Below are 18,669 nucleotides of genomic sequence, written 5' to 3' on the forward strand. Positions count from 1 at the left end.
AAAATCTATGTAAAAGGCCTCGAGAGATATCATCTTTCAAAGGATGTAATGCTTACTATAACTGAATCTAAACTTTTAAATACCTAATAAAAACTAAAGAAACATATAATGTAATAGATAGACATATATATCATACATACGGATTGAATTATTTTGCACTAATAATACAAATGTTTCTTCTTCTTACTCTGATTACTTATAGCTTATAATTCTCGCTTCAATTTTCTCATCCTCTATAGCTTATAGTTCTCACTTCAGTTTTCTTATCTTCTATAGCTTCAACTAAACAACAATTGCTATAACATGAAATATTTACTTTATTTGCTTTAGATATCTCTTTATGTGTACTATTGATCTAGATCGCTTCACCAACTATGGAAAAAGGGCCTAATTCTCATTTGTGCAACACGCTAAGTATACTTAGAAAAATAGAAATTATATTATAAATCACAATGAAAAATAAAAATTGAGAAATCAATGCCAAAACATGACAAGGTCATCTTCAAAAGGTAATCACCAACAACAAAGAAGACAAATCGATGATCAAAATCAAATTTATTCACTATAATCTATTTCATAAATTAATTATTTCCTTAAATTATAAAAAAGCTATTAAATTTAATTCTTACATTCTTTGATTTATACTCTCCAATTTATTATTTAACATATATTTTACTATAGATATAACCTTTAAACCTCCTTTTAATAATCTAACATGTTTTTCAGTCACTGAGATTATTACTTGTATACACTTTTATTGCTCTAAAATGGTTGCCCAATTTTCACCATTATAGAGTTATAAATTAGAAACTTATTAAACTGGCGTATCTAGTGACGTGAAGAAAAGAAACTGATCACACGATCTTAACTGCAAGAAACTTAGTAAATGGCAGCGCATTTTCTTGCGCAAACAGAAACTTAAATCCTTTTCAATAACCACCAAAACGTTTCCTAACGAACATGTGCTCCAGTTACATCGCCAAAAGCATTCAAATTGTCATCACAGATTCAACAGCATTTTATTTCCTACGATCTCATGTCATTCTAATCAAAATCACAGTCGACCCACTTGTCATATCTGCAATCCAGATCATACACACACGTCGCCATTGTTATACACTAAATCATCTTCAACGCTCACATATAACTTTGAAATGTGTTCTTCCCTGAGAAATAATAGGCAACAAACAAAGACATATAATCCCACCACAACACTCCAATTGGGTCTCTATAAAACCTCACAAAGATCATCTCACAACTCAACAACGCAGTCAATCTGCTCATAATCATAGCATAGCCGTATAGAAAGAAATTCTACACTCTGCTACCAAAAAATGGATTCCCCTTGCTTAGTAGCATTACTGGTTTTCTCTTTTGTAATTGGATCTTGCTTTTCTGATAATCCCATAGATAGCTGCTGGAGAGGAGACTCAAACTGGGCACAAAACAGAATGAAGCTCGCAGATTGTGCAGTGGGCTTCGGAAGCTCCACCATGGGAGGCAAGGGAGGAGATCTTTATACAGTCACAAACTCAGATGACGATCCTGTGAATCCTGCACCAGGAACTCTGCGCTATGGAGCAACCCGAGATAGGCCCCTGTGGATAATTTTCAGTGGGAATATGAATATAAAGCTCAAAATGCCTATGTACATTGCTGGGTATAAGACTTTTGATGGCAGGGGAGCACAAGTTTATATTGGCAATGGCGGTCCCTGTGTATTTATCAAGAGAGTGAGCAATGTTATCATACACGGTTTGCATCTTTACGGCTGTAGTACTAGTGTTTTGGGGAATGTTTTGATAAACGAGAGTTTTGGGGTGGAGCCTGTTCATCCTCAGGATGGCGATGCTCTTACTCTGCGCACTGCTACAAATATTTGGATTGATCATAATTCTTTCTCCAATTCTTCTGATGGTCTGGTCGATGTCACTCTTACTTCGACTGGAGTTACTATTTCCAATAATCTTTTTTTCAACCATCATAAAGTAAGCAAATGCTTAAGTTTTGTCAATTGCATATTGAGTTATTAATTGGTGCATTTTTAATTATAATATAGGTGATGTTATTAGGGTATAGGGATATATATATTGTTTTGAAGAAAATTATTGATTTTTGTTTGATATTGAATAGGTGATATTGTTAGGCTAAAGCGATGCATATGTTCTTTTTTAAGAAGATGATTAAGAAAATTAGTAATTATAGTTGATATAGTTAGGGTATAGATACACATATTGTTTTTTAAGAGAATTAATGATTTTTGTTTGATATTGAATAGGTGATGATGTTAGGGTATAGTGATGCATATACTCCTTTTTAAAGAGAATTATCAATTATTGTTTGATATTGAATATGTCATGTTAGGGATGGGTGATGCATTGGTTTTTTAATTGTAATACAAAGTTGATTAGTCAATTTTTCTTAGTTACATATGTGATGTTGTTATGATATAGGTGATGCATTTCTTTTTATGAAAATTTTAAGGAAGTTATTTGTTATTAGGTATTGTTCAATATTGAATAAATGATGTTGTTAGGGTATAGGTGATATATTGCCTTTTTAATTGTAATATAAAGTTGATTATTCATTTTTTTTAGATATTGAATAGGTTGATAAATATATTGTTTTTTAAAAGAATTATTAATTATTGTTTGATATTGAATATGTCATGTTGCTAGCGCATAGGTGATGTATTTGTTTTTTAATTGTAATACATTGATGATTAATTAAATTTTAAAGAAAAATATTAATTTTGTTCAATATTGAATAGGTGATGTTGTTAGGGCATGATGATGCATATAGTGATGACAAATCCATGAAGGTGACAGTGGCGTTCAATCAATTTGGACCTAACTGTGGACAAAGAATGCCTAGGTAATGAAAAACAAGTTCATTCTTTTAATAGAGTAAAATTTGAGTGCAATAGAAGCATGATTTATGGAATGAAATATATTGTATACGAACAATTATTTTTAATGTTTCTATTGTAATCCTATTAATTGTATATATTCTTTACTAATTTACTATGTCTAATTTAAATATCATATATATGCTCTATCAATTTGGTTTTTTAAAGTCAAATATATTTATTTTCTATAGAAAAATAAATATATGGATTAAATTGTATGAAATTTCTTTTTCTTTTATTGAAATTTATGAAAACAAGGAAATTGGAATTGTAGGGCACGATATGGACTTGTACATGTTGCAAACAATAATTATGACCCATGGACTATATATGCAATTGGTGGGAGTTCAAATCCAACCATTCTAAGTGAAGGGAATAGTTTCACTGCACCAAATGAGAGCTACAAGAAGCAAGTAACCATACGTATTGGATGCAAAACATCATCATCTTGTTCAAATTGGGTGTGGCAATCTACACAAGATGTTTTTTATAATGGAGCTTATTTTGTATCATCAGGGAAATATGAAGGGGGTAATATATACACAAAGAAAGAAGCTTTCAATGTTGAGAATGGGAATGCAACTCCTCAATTGACAAAAAATGCTGGGGTTCTAACATGCTCTCTCTCTAAACATTGTTGATGATGCATATATTCTAGCATGTTGTACTATCTAAATTAACATCAACAAGAAATATATCATGATGTATATTGTTATATTGATGTCAAAATAAAAATGTATCTTTTACTATTTATCAACGTGTTATCTTTGATGTGCAAGTTAATAATATAGGATATTATGCAAAATGTGAATGAATCTATCTAGTCTAATACAAAATATCAAACATGTCAATATTATGCAAATAATATTTATCCACTATAATGATGATGGATAAGTTATAATTTAAATACATATTTATTTTTATATTGTAATCTATATAATTAATCATTTTAAATAACTTAAGTGGGATTGTTTATTTATATTATAAATTGTTAAATTTTTAATTTTGTTTTTGTTAAATAAAATGAGAAATTAATGGATTTTTTTATTATGATAATTTTCTAATTTAGTAATTGTAAATGATGTATAAGATAATGTGTTTAATGTGTACAACTTTATGCTAACTATTTCCTTTTCGTAAAATATGTTTGAAATGTTTAGAAAGAAAACAAATAATTTTAATTTTTAATATTAATTAAAACATTAACCATTTATCTTGAATTTTAAACTAAGATAAGTTGAACTTGCAACAAAGTTTTTGTAGTGTTTGTTTTCAAATAAATATTAAATCAATCTATGTACAAATGTTCTCGTATCCAAAATATGGAAGCACCGATATGGTAGGTGGACTGTTTGACAAGATCCTTCAAAACGTCATATGATTACAGGTATGCACAAAATGGATTAGCGGGCGTAAGGTCAAAAGTCCACAACGTTTGCCAGCATCCATATGATTCCATGGGAAAAGACTTTAGAAACTTTTAAACAAATGCTATTAGCAGTGGTGAAGAATCTGAAAAGACAGAGCATCTTAAATTATTAGACATCTTTCAATTAAAATTTTAATTTTATATATATATATAATAATTTAAACATTATAAATGAATAATTTTTAATTTTTTTTCATGATAAATTTAGACACGTGCATCAATAGACTAAATGTTTAAATTTTAATACATATTTATGTTGTTTATAATGACACAATAATTTGTATGTTGTTTATAATGACACAATAATTTGTATGTTGTTTAAATTTCAATAAATATTTATGTTGCCTTTTATATAGACAGAATAATTTTCTAAATCAAAGATAATAATTACATTATATTTTATATTGACCAATTTCTATTATAATTAAAATATACACAATCAATTTTTATTGTTTATCCATGTATATGTTTTAAGTATCATATAAATATTCAATTTGTCAAGAGCAAATAAATTAAAGGGTTAATAGGTCATATATTGAGTAGAATATTTAAATTAGTATAATAAATAATATATTTGTAAATAAACAATATTTCTTCACCAATATATTTTAAAATTTATTAATTCAATATTTCTTAATATGTTATTTTGCCCTTCAAAATATTTATTTAAAATTGAGTTATGACAAAATTTCAAAGTGTATATATGATAAATATATTTTGAATTTGGAGACTTAATTTCGTTAGCAACAATTTCTTAACTCCCATCTTTATCGAAGTCAGTAGTTAAGATATTTCTTGAACTATTTTTTTTTATAAATGTCAAATTTAAAAAGTTTTGTGTATGGTATGTCAAGAGGAGATTCTAGGGTATTGGATTGAATCACATGGAGAGAGAAAGGACATTAGATATAATTAGGTATTCTAGGTAGTGTTGTCTAATGAAAGTGAATAATGAATGCAAGGATATGGATTAAAATGCCTGGTAAAGATTCAATTAGGTTTGTACTTGAGTTAACCATAAAATTAGAGATTGTCTTAACTTGTAGTAATACAATAATAGCCTTTTTTGATATAGCAACTATATTTACCAATAATAATATAAAATAACATATTTGCATTATGATATCTTGATTCTATCTTGTTGGTGTAATTAAAGTGTTTTACCTTGATTATTCTCTACTCAGGTTCTAATTACATGTCACTTAAGCTTACTTAGGGACCACATAGGAGCTTTTCTAGGTTCATTTACACTTTATATGGTATCTCCACCTTTAGTGTTTTCATCACATTATCATATCCACCTTTCATGGTTGAACTTTTTAACCTTAGGTGGGGATCCACCTTTATTGGTTTTATCACACTATAACCATTTCACTTTAGGTGTGATAATAGCCTTTTTCTTTTTGTCTCATGTCATAAGATTATGATACTTTTCATAATCTTATGCACTCCTATGTTCTCACCTTGGCTATATAACCAAGGGGTCTCTTATTTAATAATCACCCATTTAGTATTGCATCATTGATGAGAAAACAATTTATTCTTGTCATGGTATTTATCTCTTATTATTGTGTTTTCCATTAGGCCTCTAGATCCTAGGTGGCTACCTTCATAGCCAAATCTTACATGGTATTAAAGCTATTAGGGTTCCACTGGTTAACCATTTGAAAGAATTTTGGTGTAATTTGGGGTTTTTATATATTTTTTATCTTTCTTTCCTAGTCAAAATTAGAGTTTGATAGGTCAAATATAAGGCCACCATTGGATTCAAGAGGTTCAATAAAGTCAAAATTGTCTTTTGTTTCATCCAAATTTGGCACTAGAGGCTAAATCTACAACCATTTGAAGTTTGGAGGTGTTTACTAAATCTAGGAGGTACCTATAATTTCAGAGCATTTTGGGGCAAATCCAACTCCACCATTGTGCTCAAAAGGCCCAAGAGCCAAAATTACTTGTCAATTTGTCGAAATCAACCACCGTCACCTTCAGTTGAGGAATAAATACCCCCTAGTCACCTTTATTGTGATGGTATGGTCAGACATAAAATACAACCATAGAGTGTCATGTGGAAAGGTCACATCATCTTGCCATGTCAAGCACCAAGTGTCAAAATTGTTGGAAACTTGAGTAATTATGTTGTGTTGTCATTGATGTCATTGTGCATTGTGTGGATATTGCAGATGGTCAAGAAGTGGGTGTTCAAATATTGTTGTGTGGCCTGGTAGTGATATTGAGCAAGTTTGAGGTGTTTCCATAAGGTTAGATAAGTGGAAGTTTCAATATGCAGGAAATAATATTTATGCAGGAAAGAGTTTTTAATGTCCTAGTGGAAGAATGCTTTGCATTCCTTCGATAAGTGAATTTTATGGAGTGTGGGTTTAGATATAATGTTTAAGATCTGTGTATCTTGCACTATCAATTTTATAGGTCTTCTGGTTTTCAGAAGGTTGAGTTAATTGTTGCTGTTGTTGACAATGGGGCATCTATTAGAAATGGTTCAGAGAATGCTTGGTGGTTCTTCGATATGTGGTTTTTAGTGTTTCAACTTTGAGGACATCTTCATTTGGTTTATGCAATGTTCGAGTTCAATTTTCTAGTGATGGTTTGGTTGACAAGTGAAGTTATAATCTTCTAAGTTCTATGCTGATAGATAGGCTGGTTTTCGATTGACTAAAGTGGTGTATCCTTTTTGGATCATGTTCTTTTGGTCTAGATATGCTTCGGTGGTTGAGTTTATATGTTGATATGGGTCTCACCATTGCATATGTAGATCCACATTGATTTTTGTGCATTAGAGGATATTTTTGGGATGACTTGTTGGCATGCTACATTATTTATCTACACATTTCAATTGATGTCAAACTTGGACGATGTGTTAGAGTGTGTAGAGGATGTGTTGTGATGTGTTTGGGTCCCCTTTATCTCCTAAAGTCGACCATAATGGATGTTATAGGTTGAGGTGGCCTAATTTATGTAATATTATTTATTTCATTTGTGGCCAACCTTCAACTAAAGTTTCAATGAATTAAATTGTATATGTAGGAGTACAAATGTATGAGTTGAGTATGGGATGAGGGTGAATTGATGTGAACTAGATATGAATGATTTGCAAGCAGATTTGGTATAGAAAAAATGTGTAAGATAGTTTGTGAAGAGCTTTGTGATAGTGTTTGAAGTTAGATGTGTTTTCCATGATATTGGTCACTTGACATAGTGGTTCAACCTGACAATTTCATGATCAAGATATTTTTTTCATTTTAGTTCATTGATCCTCTACACTTTCCAAAAGAAGGTTTTTTTCCTTTTGGAAGCTTGTGCAACCTTTTGTATCTTTCCCTAAGGTTGTGAACCTTAGTCTTGCAAGTCCTTCAGGGGTAGAGTGAGCTCCTTGTCCTTGAGCCTAAACATTGTAATCAATTATTCTTATTGTGAGTGTGATTCTTAGCGTGGTTTTTCACTGTTTAGGGTTTTCCACGTAAATCTAGTGTTGATGTGTTTGTTGTATTTTGTGCTTTCATGTTTCATAATAGTAATAATAAGTTAATTGTGGTTTAAGGTTTTATAGATCAAAAGAAGTGTTTTGAGGTCTAGATTGATTCACCCCCCTCTTAGTCTTGTGGTGTGTTCAACAATTCATATTAGAGCTTGATTCCTCTTAGAAAAGCTTAACCACTTGAGGAAGATCTAGAATGGTGCAAGATGTTAATTACAAAGCACCAAAGTTTGATGGTACAAGTTACTCTTATTATAAGGAAATGATGGAATTTCATTTGGAATCTTTGTTGACTAGAATATGGGAGAGAATCCAAAATGGGTATATTGCTTTGGAAAATTGTCCTTAGACTTTGGATGGGGTTAAGGCTCATGAGAAAAATTTGTGAAGGTTAAAGTTAAAATTATCAATTGTTTAAGTGATTCAACATTTGCTAAAGTTATAGGGTTGAAGTCAGCTAAAGAGATATGGGAGAAGCTGAGTAGTGTATATGAAGGCGTTTAGAAGACAAAGCAAGTCAAGTTTACAAATACAAAGCATAAGTTTGAGAAATTGAAGATGTCTGATGATGAGAACACTGAAGGTTGTTTAAATCAAGTGAATGAGGTTATGAGTGAAATTAGGGGTATTGGTGGTAAGTTAGAAGAAAGTAAAGTTGTGAGAAAAGTGGTGTTGACACTGCCTAAATGCTACAAATCTATGAAGTATGCCACTAAAGAAATGATATGGACAAATACATCTTGGATCAGTTGTATGACTCACTCTCTGATTTGAGATTCCCGAGCTAGATGATTTGCAGAAAGAGAATAAAGAAGCTCACAATTCAAAGATACCAAGAAAATTAAAGATGACATGGATGAGATAGAAGCAAACTTTGTGAGAGACTGAAGAAAGGATCTAAAAATACAAAGGTTAGTTACTCTTCAATTCTTTCAATTGTGGAAAAATTGGTCATTATTCTTCAAGATGTACTTATAGAGAAGACTTTAGTAGAAGAATTGATGATCATAACAAGGGAAGAGACAACGATAGATGAAATAATATAAATAAGAAAATAGATGACAAAGACAAAACTAAGAATAATTTTTGTTCAATGGAGACCTATTTGTCTGAAGAAGAAGATAGTAATGAATCAAATGAAGAATCATTGTTCTTAGATATAGAGGAGAAGAGTGATGAAGGGTCTGATAATCTAGAAGATGTGGAGAATAGCAAAAAACTAGTGAATGTGAAGACTGCATTGCATGCAAAAGTAGAGCCTAAGGCATGGGTAGTTGACTCCATATGTTCAAATCATATGACAGGTGATAAAGGAAAGTTCATTGATTTTGAGAAGTATGATGGCAAATTTGTCAAATTTCTAGGTGAGGAAGCTGCAACTATTCATGGTAATGGTACTAATTTAGATTTGGGTTTAGAAGTCTTTACCAAATTTAATATATCGCTATTTTTGTGCAGTAGCTTGACAACTGTGGATTTTTCCCATCTAAATTCACATTTTCTTTAACCCTAAATCTATGTAAAACAATATTTTATTCTAAGAGTGGTTTTATTTTAGTTTTAACAAGTAAAATAGACAAGAGGTACTTGATTTGAACTCCTTTAATAAAGAAACGACAAGCCCAACAAATTTGATATTCTAGCTACGTTTCCTTAACATTTTCATGGCGGTAAAATATTCCCAACTGTCACCTCTTGACCGGAATGGACAATATTTCATCTTTTCTTTCCTAAATTTAAGCCTTGCTATGCCATCCCTTATGATATTGTGCAAAAAATTTAGTGAATTGTTCATTATTCTTTGTGGGAATTGAATTATAAGCAAGTGCAGAAAAACCTAGAATAGGATGAATAAGGAACTCTTCCTTGCTTTGGAAGATGGTGGTGTTGCTAGGATTCAAATTTTAAATAAGCAGAACTCAAGTGTTCTGCTTCAGCTTACTTTCTAGGAAGATACTCAAAATATGCAGTCTGCCCTACCTTCGAGCTCTCGATCATGGCCGATGTCCCTTGGCCCTCTTGATAAGAGAAAGGGAGGCATTCTTCTTGCATTCATTTGTCACCAATTTCTCATGCTTCATATCCCGTGTTGGTACCCTCCATCCCTCCAACTGCTCCTTGAGTGAAGCGAGGAAGGCCGCCCATTGTTGTGAATGTAGTACCTATTCTAAACGCACCTCTTGTTCTATTGGTTGGGCCTTCTCCTGTCCTTGCCACAATTTTGGAGGGCTCTCCTATGGAGCATGATGCTCCTGAGTCCTCTCGGGCTTCAATTGGTGGCTTTCAGATCTTCATCATAATCAAAATGCGTGTGAGCATAAGTGCTATTGATGGCCCATGGCTTGAGAGAATGATGCTACCTTGCAATCTACTGGTGCATCTTCAACACCCAGTTCTGTTGCATCCGATCTTGTTTCATCTACTGCTCCTATTTCTTCATCATATTTGGTTTTTCTTCCCACTACTTCAGGACTTGTTGATGAGCCTCCCCCTAAATAGGTGTAGGTTTTCATCGCTCCTTCTTTGGAGCCACCTCTCATTACCTCCTTGTCAGATATGCCTCCGTTGTCTCGACCCATCGATATGTTGCATACATAGGTGGTGTCCAACATAGCCTTATCCACTCCCTTTACTTCACAACCATTCCAACATTAGAGTTTTCATGTGGTCCTTCAACCTACTATAGTTGATAAGAGGCTTGTTTCTCTTGTCCCACCCAAACACAAGTTTGAGCAGGGCCCCATCCTGTAGTTTCGACGATGAAAATCTTCGCAAGTATGTTTCTCATCCTTTTCTTTACCAATTTTAGTCCTTTTTGCTTTGTCCATCTTGGTGTGTGTGATTGATAAGGCTCTACCTTCTCCTAAGTTTGTCACTGCCCCTCTTTCGAAGGCCGGTATTCCTCTTGTTGTTTCATCTTCTTTGAGTGAGTCACCTACTTCCTCTACAAAGGCTTGCCTATTGAACTCCTTGGATGACATCCCAACCTTGTCTACAATCTTCATGCGATCATTGACCCTTTCCTCCTCTGAGCCTATGGATGCTAATGTTGATGCTACTATGTCCCTTGCCCTTTCTGCTAGTGCCACTCTTGCTATTGTCCTTCTTCGATCTCGTCCTCCTTCTTCATATGATATGGATTTGGAAGATGATGATCTAGTTGTTAAAGGCCTATATGACCCTATCTCTCTTTATCTTGTAGCATCTTATGTGTGCACTAGATTGTGTTCCCCTATGCTTGTTTTATATGTTCGTTCCATCCCAAAGGACCTAAGTTGTTCTATAGGTGCTTGGATACGGGGAGTTGCCTGTCTTTATCTATTGTGTTCTCCTGGAGGACTCAATTTACTCTGTTGGTGCTCGAATACATGAAATTTTTTATCGTACGACTTCTCCTATCTGTTATCTATTTCTTCTAACTGTCATATCTTGCTTTTTCGGCATTCGGGGATGATGCAAAGTGTTGGGGGTCTCTTTTGCCTTCTTCCACATTGACCCAAATTTTAATTTTATCTTTATCTTCATATGATCTTCTTCAAATCCAAGAACTTTTGTGCTATGATGATATACCCATCTTGTAATTATATTACATATCTTTTCTCACCGCTATGGGTTTTGATGCCAAACTATCAGATCCTCCTGTCCTCTTGCATTCATAATTGATGTTGTGCACATTTATGTGTCACCAACTTGATGAGCTCAAATAATGGATCAATTTTGTCTATGTTTTCTATACTTTTACTAGGTTTTGACAAGGGTCTAGCTACTGTCTAAACCCTAAAACTCTATTAAAACAATGATCCTGTTATGTTTTCATAAACTTGATAAAATGGCATGAACTTGCCTTTATATATATTCCTTTCGGTTGAAATTATGATTAATGATATAATGACCATGCTATGTGATTTATAATCCATATTAATCTTGCATGTAGTTAAATAAATGTTATTCTTGATGAGCCAAAATAATGGCTCTATTTTATCTATGTTTATGTGTCATTACTAGGACATTAGGAGTCTATATATGTCTTTTGAGTTCATAACCTTTTCTAAGTGTTAATATTTTATATGTTTTGATGGTATGGTCATGTGACATGAACTCATTTGATAGATGTTCCTTTTTGATACAATATAATAGGTAATTATGCCATGAGGAATATCCATGGTAATGTTGCATGTAGATTTTGAATGTTACTCTAGTGGGGATAATTAGGCCTATATTTGTGCATGTTAACAATTTCATGCAGGGTTAAAGAAGAATGTTGAACCGGTCTAAGATGTTCAACAATAAAGATTATGGAGTTGCTGGCCGGGAAGAGAGACAACAAGGATTGTCATTGGAAGAGTCAGCTGGTGGTTGAAAGTGGTTCATTATGACTTATCCAAAGACTTAAATGATTTCATTTGCTAAAGGAGTAGATTTAGGAATAAGGCTATACTAGATTCTCTTTGTTGTTCCAACAGATTTTGATTGATTATCAACAACTATAACTTCGACTTCTTTTTCTCCTTGTTCAATAAAAGTATCCTCAAACTTTGAGAGTGGTATGCTAGTTAGTTAGGAATTTCATGCTTTAAATAATCCCCCACCTTCTCTTGTACGATGGTGGAGAATAAGATAGTTTCAACTGTTGTAATACAGATCTAAGTTGAAGAAGTATACTTCCAACAATCTATTGTTATGTTATCAAGTACTTTTGAACCAATAAGATGATACTTTAAGTTCCAGACATTTGATTCAGTTGTTTGGATGCTTAATAAGGGGCCCCACTTATTGAGTATTCCTTTGATTTATTTTATCAGTTATTTCTCATTCTATACTTAGCATTATCTTGATCACAAATTGTTCCTACAGCCACTAAAATATTTCTTGTGACTGTTCCTGCAGTCACTGCAAACTGAGTAAAATCATATTTGTTGATCATGGACGAGTCCTGTCTTTCTTAGTTGTTTATTAGAAGTTAATTAATTTTCCTTACAAGCATTTCAGTTACTTGTTTTCAGCATTTTTCCTTAGTGACATTTCATTTCTAGCAATAGGAAAGGTGGCCATTTTGATCTTTCTAGTGCATATACTTTGCAGATTCATTTCAAGTATACACCCCAGGTTGACAACTAAATGAACCTTCATAATGAAAGATAATTAATTAGTCAGATGTCCAATCCATGATGTATGATTTCAAGGTCTAATTGTTGAACCATTAGGAAGGCCAACCATTTTTGGCACCGTTGCCGGGGATGGTGTCAAACTAGAAACCTTTGCAATCATTGATAATTGTACTCTGTTTTTAGTAGTTAAAAGTTCTATTTCCATTTACCTTTATAGAATAATGACCCATAATTACTTTTGAATACTACTGTATGCCTAGGAGAAGAGACACTTTAGGGAGGTTTCTTCCTAACAATCCTTATCCTACCAATAATCTTGAGAAAGCTTATAATCTATTTGAAGATGGAGACCAAGATATAAACCAATTGGTTGAGTTGTTTGCCAACATTGAGGAGCCAGTTGATCAAGAACTTGTTGAGAATCCATCTTTGATACATTATCAGGAAAGAATGGCTGGCCAAAATCTGCCTAACCAAACTACCTTTGAATTCCCTATCACCTATAAACAAGATAATAACAACCTCAAGAATATCCCCGCTTCAGTTCCCACGAAGTTTTATGGGCTTGTAGCAAAGGATCTAGATACCTTTTTTTTTGAATTTGACATTCTTTGTTAGAGTTATGATTACACTACTGATGCTCATAGACTCAAATTGTTTCCTACTACATTGAAAGAAGGAGCCCTGAGATGGTTTATGAGTCTAGGGAGAGATGATATTGAAAGTTGGGAAGCCATACAAACCAAATTTATTGAGAAATACAAAGAATATTGTAGAAGTGGTAATAGGGGAGATGATATCTTTAGGATGCAGCAAAAGGATGATGAAAATTTGGAGGACTATATTTCAAGGTTCCTGTTTTGCCTAAAGAAAAAAATAGATTATACTCTTAATCAAGAGTCCCAAAAGTTGCTTTTTCTTAGAGGGATCAATGACAACTGTATTGAAGCCTTAGACTTGATAGGAGGGGGAGACATCACCCAAGTCCCTTGGGAAGATCTTAAGAAGATATGCCAGAACTATTCCCGAGCAACTATAAAGAAGGGAAGAGGATATCAAGCTACCAAAGGAAAGTCTTCCAATGGAGTTTCAAGGATGGAAATTACTCACTTACTATTTGACTTCAAGAAAGATATTATAAACAACATGGCCACACAGCTGGACACACTTCAGGCAAACAAGAAGCATGAGGAAGCAAAGACAATCCTAGCTAAATATTGCCCTCACTATAGGCAAAAGAAAGAGACTACAAATGTAAGACAATAGCGAATATTGAAAACCATCATGCTTCATTAAAGTTAAAACTTGTTGAAAGAGAGGAGGACCAAATCTTTTATGTTGCTCAAAGGAGACCATGGGCACCATGATAAGGTATGCCACCTGATCCTTTATCCTTTAATAGTCCTTATTCAAATTCATATTCTCCTGGTAATCAGTGGAAAAATCAATATCCCACTCATTATGGGAACTTTTCTCAACAATATTAGAATAATTCCCAAAATGTATGGGCCAATTACAAAAACCCCCCTCCTCCTTGGTAGCAAAATCAAGGAGGTTGGTAGCCACCTCAAGGAAACTGGCAACAAACACCTTAATAGAGAGGAGGACAAAAATGGCCAAATTAGTCATACGGTTTCCTACAACCTCCTCAACAACCCCAACAATAGGCTCTAATGCCTCCACCTAATCAAAATTCCGCTACCTTGCCTAAACCTACTTAGTTGCCAGCTTAGGCTATGCGAGCTATCTTAATAGTAAACAACCACAACAACAACATGTTTATGCTATTGATCCAAACCAATACCCTGCCTATGCTATTGGTATTAGTGATATCCACTTAAGTTTAGGAACAACTCTTCTTGCACCTTCACCTCCAATGATAATTAAAATGCTTGTTGAAGACCACATCTAATAAAGTGTTACAGCCCCACCTATTCCATCAAGGTTAGTACAACAAGAATTAGACACTACACCTCCATTTCCTCAAAGATTGGAGGTAGAGCCAACCAAAAAAAAAAGAAGAACCCATGTTTGATATTTTGGACTAGTTATACAATGTATGTGTCAAGATTCCTTTGTTTCAAGAAATAAAGGATGTTCCAATATATGGAAAGATGATTAAAGAAGATTGTTTGAAAAACAAAGGAAGAAAGAAGAAAGACCCATAGACGGTCCATGTTGTAGGCCAACTAATAGACCTTATGGTAGGAAAATTTTGTTTACCTAAGTATTAAGACCCAGTGAGTCCTATTGTATGAGTAGTCATTAATGGAGTTAAAGTTTAGAATGCTCTTATTAACCTTGGGGCAACTATAAATGTTATGACTATTGGGACTCATAAATTTGAATGAATTTGAGAGGCCCATTTCAAAATTTTGCTCTACGATTTCAAATGAATACCTAGTGAATCAACTTGAATGGTTTAGTTTGAGGGCATGTAAAATGAAGCCAATTGATTATCAAGGGGTAAGGCTTTGGAAACTTGTTCTACACCTTTCATTTGGCCTATGAAGTGTTTCACAACTTTCAGATTTTAGTTTGGATCAGTTTATCAGGTACCCATTTCAAGGGGTGAGTTGAAAGTCCATCATAGGTGCAAATGCAGATTTTACTAAATGGTCAATTTTGAGCGCCTATAACTTTTGCCCAATTGAGTGTCATATTGAGATTCAAAGTGAATTGAATTGTATGAATACAAGTGAGTCCATACGCTAAGTTTCAAGTTTATGTGAATTCATTTGCTCAGTTTGGCAAGCTAATCCGTTTGTAGTTTATGTTGTCTGCACAAGTCCCTGTTTCAACAGCTAGTTAGAGCACCACTTTGCACGTGTAAAAGATGCCCCGGTGAGTGTCATATCTTCATGTTTATTCCAGGGTATTGCTGGTATAAAAGACAAGTTATGTTTCCAGTTTCAAGCCCTTTCCAATCCATTTGATCAGTTTTCCGAGATGGTTTCTTGAGCCATTTTATTCAGTTTTCTGCACTTTCATTGCTACATCAGTTAAAGTTGCTATTTTCATGAGCGCACTATTTGCACCCTATCAGCTTCTTGGTCGAACTGAGCATTCCAAGGTCTTCTTTGTACTTCAAGGTACCTATGTCCCAGATTTGGGGGTCTATAGAGTTCGTTTGATATTTTTAAGAAAGGCATTTTGAGGTCCCCGCGCATTGATTTTATTAGGTTCATAGTGGTGACAAAGCCAAATAGTCATCTTTGACCGTTAATATTTCTTCACCTAGGATTCATCTTGAGAAATGGTTTGTCAGAGTGAATTCTTATATATCAGACAATACGCCTGTCAGTTTGCGAAGTCCAAAAAGGTGTTTTGACTAGTTTTAAAATTGCATCTTTGGGTTTAAATGCGAAAAATGTGGCGCAAGCGCCTGAAAGTTGCAAAACTCAGTTTAATGATAAAAAATGGTGTCAATCGATTCCAGAGGCATGTTCAAGGTTCCTAAGGTGTTTTCAATGGTCAGTTGCATGAATACAATTTTTTTTTAGTCGGACCCACTTTGGGGCCCGACCTGACTTGCCACTTCATGTGTCTTTTCAGGCAAAGTTTAAATTGTTATTTTAAATCATGTGTTATATGATTTAAGAGATATAGAAGAAGCTAGAGAATATTATAAGAGAAATATGGATATTAATGATATATTAAAGCAGATGCCTAGCTATTTGATAGTTGAAAGGGCATAAAACCAAAGTTTTTGAATTTTGATAGCATTCTCCCTGGCAGATGGCGTGGAATGGATAAGAGTTTAGAAGTTTCAACAAATTGATTGCCAGTCCACCTTAGTATTTGATGTTAATTATGGCAGTGTAACTTTTATTGACATTGCTGTAAACCAAATTCCTTAACCCTCTCCAAAGAAAGGCGTGGCTGCAGACAAAGAAGGTATTAAGAAACTTCCAGGTAAATGGGTGGAAAAGGTAAATGGCTCAAAACTTCAATGCAAATGCCTTTGGCATGTGTGAATTGCCAACATCCTTCACATCTGGTGGTGCATAACATAGTTTGTAAAGACTATCATAAAACTTCACCAATGCTATTAGCAGGTGTAGTGCCAAAACTCCCTCGCATGCCTCTTCCTATCCCCTGCGTGGTGTGGAGTTTGGGCATGGGTTTGAAAAGCTGTTAACAAATGCCATTGGAAGGTTTAAAGCCCAATTTCCATAACCTTTACCAGTCTTTCCTATGTGTGGTGGTTGGGTGAAAGGATTTTAAAGGTTTTCAAGCAAATTACGTTGGTAGGTGTAAATGCCAAAACCTTCCCAACAATTGCAATTGGCAGGTGTAAATGCCAAGTCCCCCTGCTGTGGTGTGTTGAATGGGAATAGTATTTCGTTGGAAAGGCTTTAGTAGCTCTTAAGAAAATTTCAATTGGCATGAGGTGTAGGCCAGAGTCCTCTCTAGGTGGAGTGGAGTTTGGAAGGCTCAAAAACTTCAAACAAATGAAATTGGTGTGACTTGCATGGGATTGAATAGGTTTCAGACACTTTCAATCGATGCAACTGGCAGTTTTAAAACCAAACTCCCTACCTGTGGCGTGATTAAGGCATTTGAAACTTTCAAGCAGTATGGCGTTGTATGGGCATTGGAGCAGACTTTAGAAACCTTCAGGCAAATGCATTTGACAGGCATAAAGCCCAAACAACTTACCTCCCCTGCGTGAATCCTTTGTGAATGGCGTTGAAGAGCCATTGAAGTTTTTTGCAAATGAAAATTGGTAGGTGTAATGCCCAGCCCTCCACGTGTGGTGTTGAACAAACAATTTAAAAAAAAAAGAAAACCTTTCAGCAAATGAAACTTACAGGTGAACTCAGAAATTTCTAAGAAAATGCAGTGCCAGGCAAAATACCATTATCCCACATTGGTAGTGGGGAGGGATTTTTGAGTATTTAAATCTAAGGCTACACACAATCATAGTGTCAGAGCCTTGAGGCTTTTGACACAAGTTCTAGGTTGACATCCGGTTGACCCCACGCGTGTGTGCACAAATCTTGAGGCGGTGAAGAGATAGATGGCGACTAGGTGGACCCCACGTGTGCACGATTCTCAAGGTATTTGACCATTACCCTTCATGAACCAGTGACAAGTGAGCTGGCAGATACAGGTGGCAGTGAGCTGGTGGGTCCGAGTGAGGTGGTGATGAGCAGGCAATTTTGGTGGCAGTAACCAGTGAGAAAGTTGAGAAAGATCTGATGACTATCGCGATTCGCAATGCAAAGTTTCCTGAAAGTTAACCATCGTGAACCAGCGACAAAGCACATGCAGAAAGGGGTATGTTAAATATTGAGCAGGTTGAGGATGATCAGACGACCGTCGTTGTTGCTATGCGAAGGTGCTCGACCATTACCCTTCATGAACCAGTGACAAGTGACCTGACAGGTATAGGTGGCGGTGAGCTAGTGGGTCCGAGTGAGGTGGCGATGAGCAGGCAGGTCTGGTGGTAGTCCAGTGGCAGACAAGTGGCGGTCCACAAGGTGGTGAAGTGGTAGACAAGTGGCAGATAGGTGAGGTGTCATCCTAGGTGGTGACACAAGTGAATCACAAGCTGCCACGTGGTAGGGCATAGGTAAAAAATGGATAGAAAAATCAAAGTTAAATGCATATTTTAGACTATAGAGAAAAATGAAAAATTTAAATGATGGGCTCACATTGAGTGATTAATTCACCTGAGAGGTATTTTTTGTCCAAACATAAAAGTATTATATACCGTCGGAAAGCT

The 18,669-nt window shown here is 34.6% G+C and overlaps 1 protein-coding gene across 1 annotated transcript; it reads left to right on the forward strand.

The window, feature by feature from the left end:
• Nucleotides 1-1,233: 1,233 nt before the first annotated feature.
• On the forward strand, nucleotides 1,234-3,661 carry LOC131052709 (pectate lyase 1-like). The gene is made up of 3 exons (XM_057987295.2): nucleotides 1,234-1,988; nucleotides 2,771-2,874; nucleotides 3,183-3,661. Exons 1-3 carry the CDS (start codon nucleotides 1,335-1,337, stop codon nucleotides 3,547-3,549), a joined length of 1,125 nt encoding a protein of 374 aa, XP_057843278.2. The 5' UTR covers nucleotides 1,234-1,334; the 3' UTR covers nucleotides 3,550-3,661.
• Nucleotides 3,662-18,669: the final 15,008 nt, after the last annotated feature.

Source organism: Cryptomeria japonica, chromosome 5 (assembly GCF_030272615.1).
Source record: "Cryptomeria japonica chromosome 5, Sugi_1.0, whole genome shotgun sequence".
NCBI lineage: Eukaryota > Viridiplantae > Streptophyta > Pinopsida > Cupressales > Cupressaceae > Cryptomeria > Cryptomeria japonica.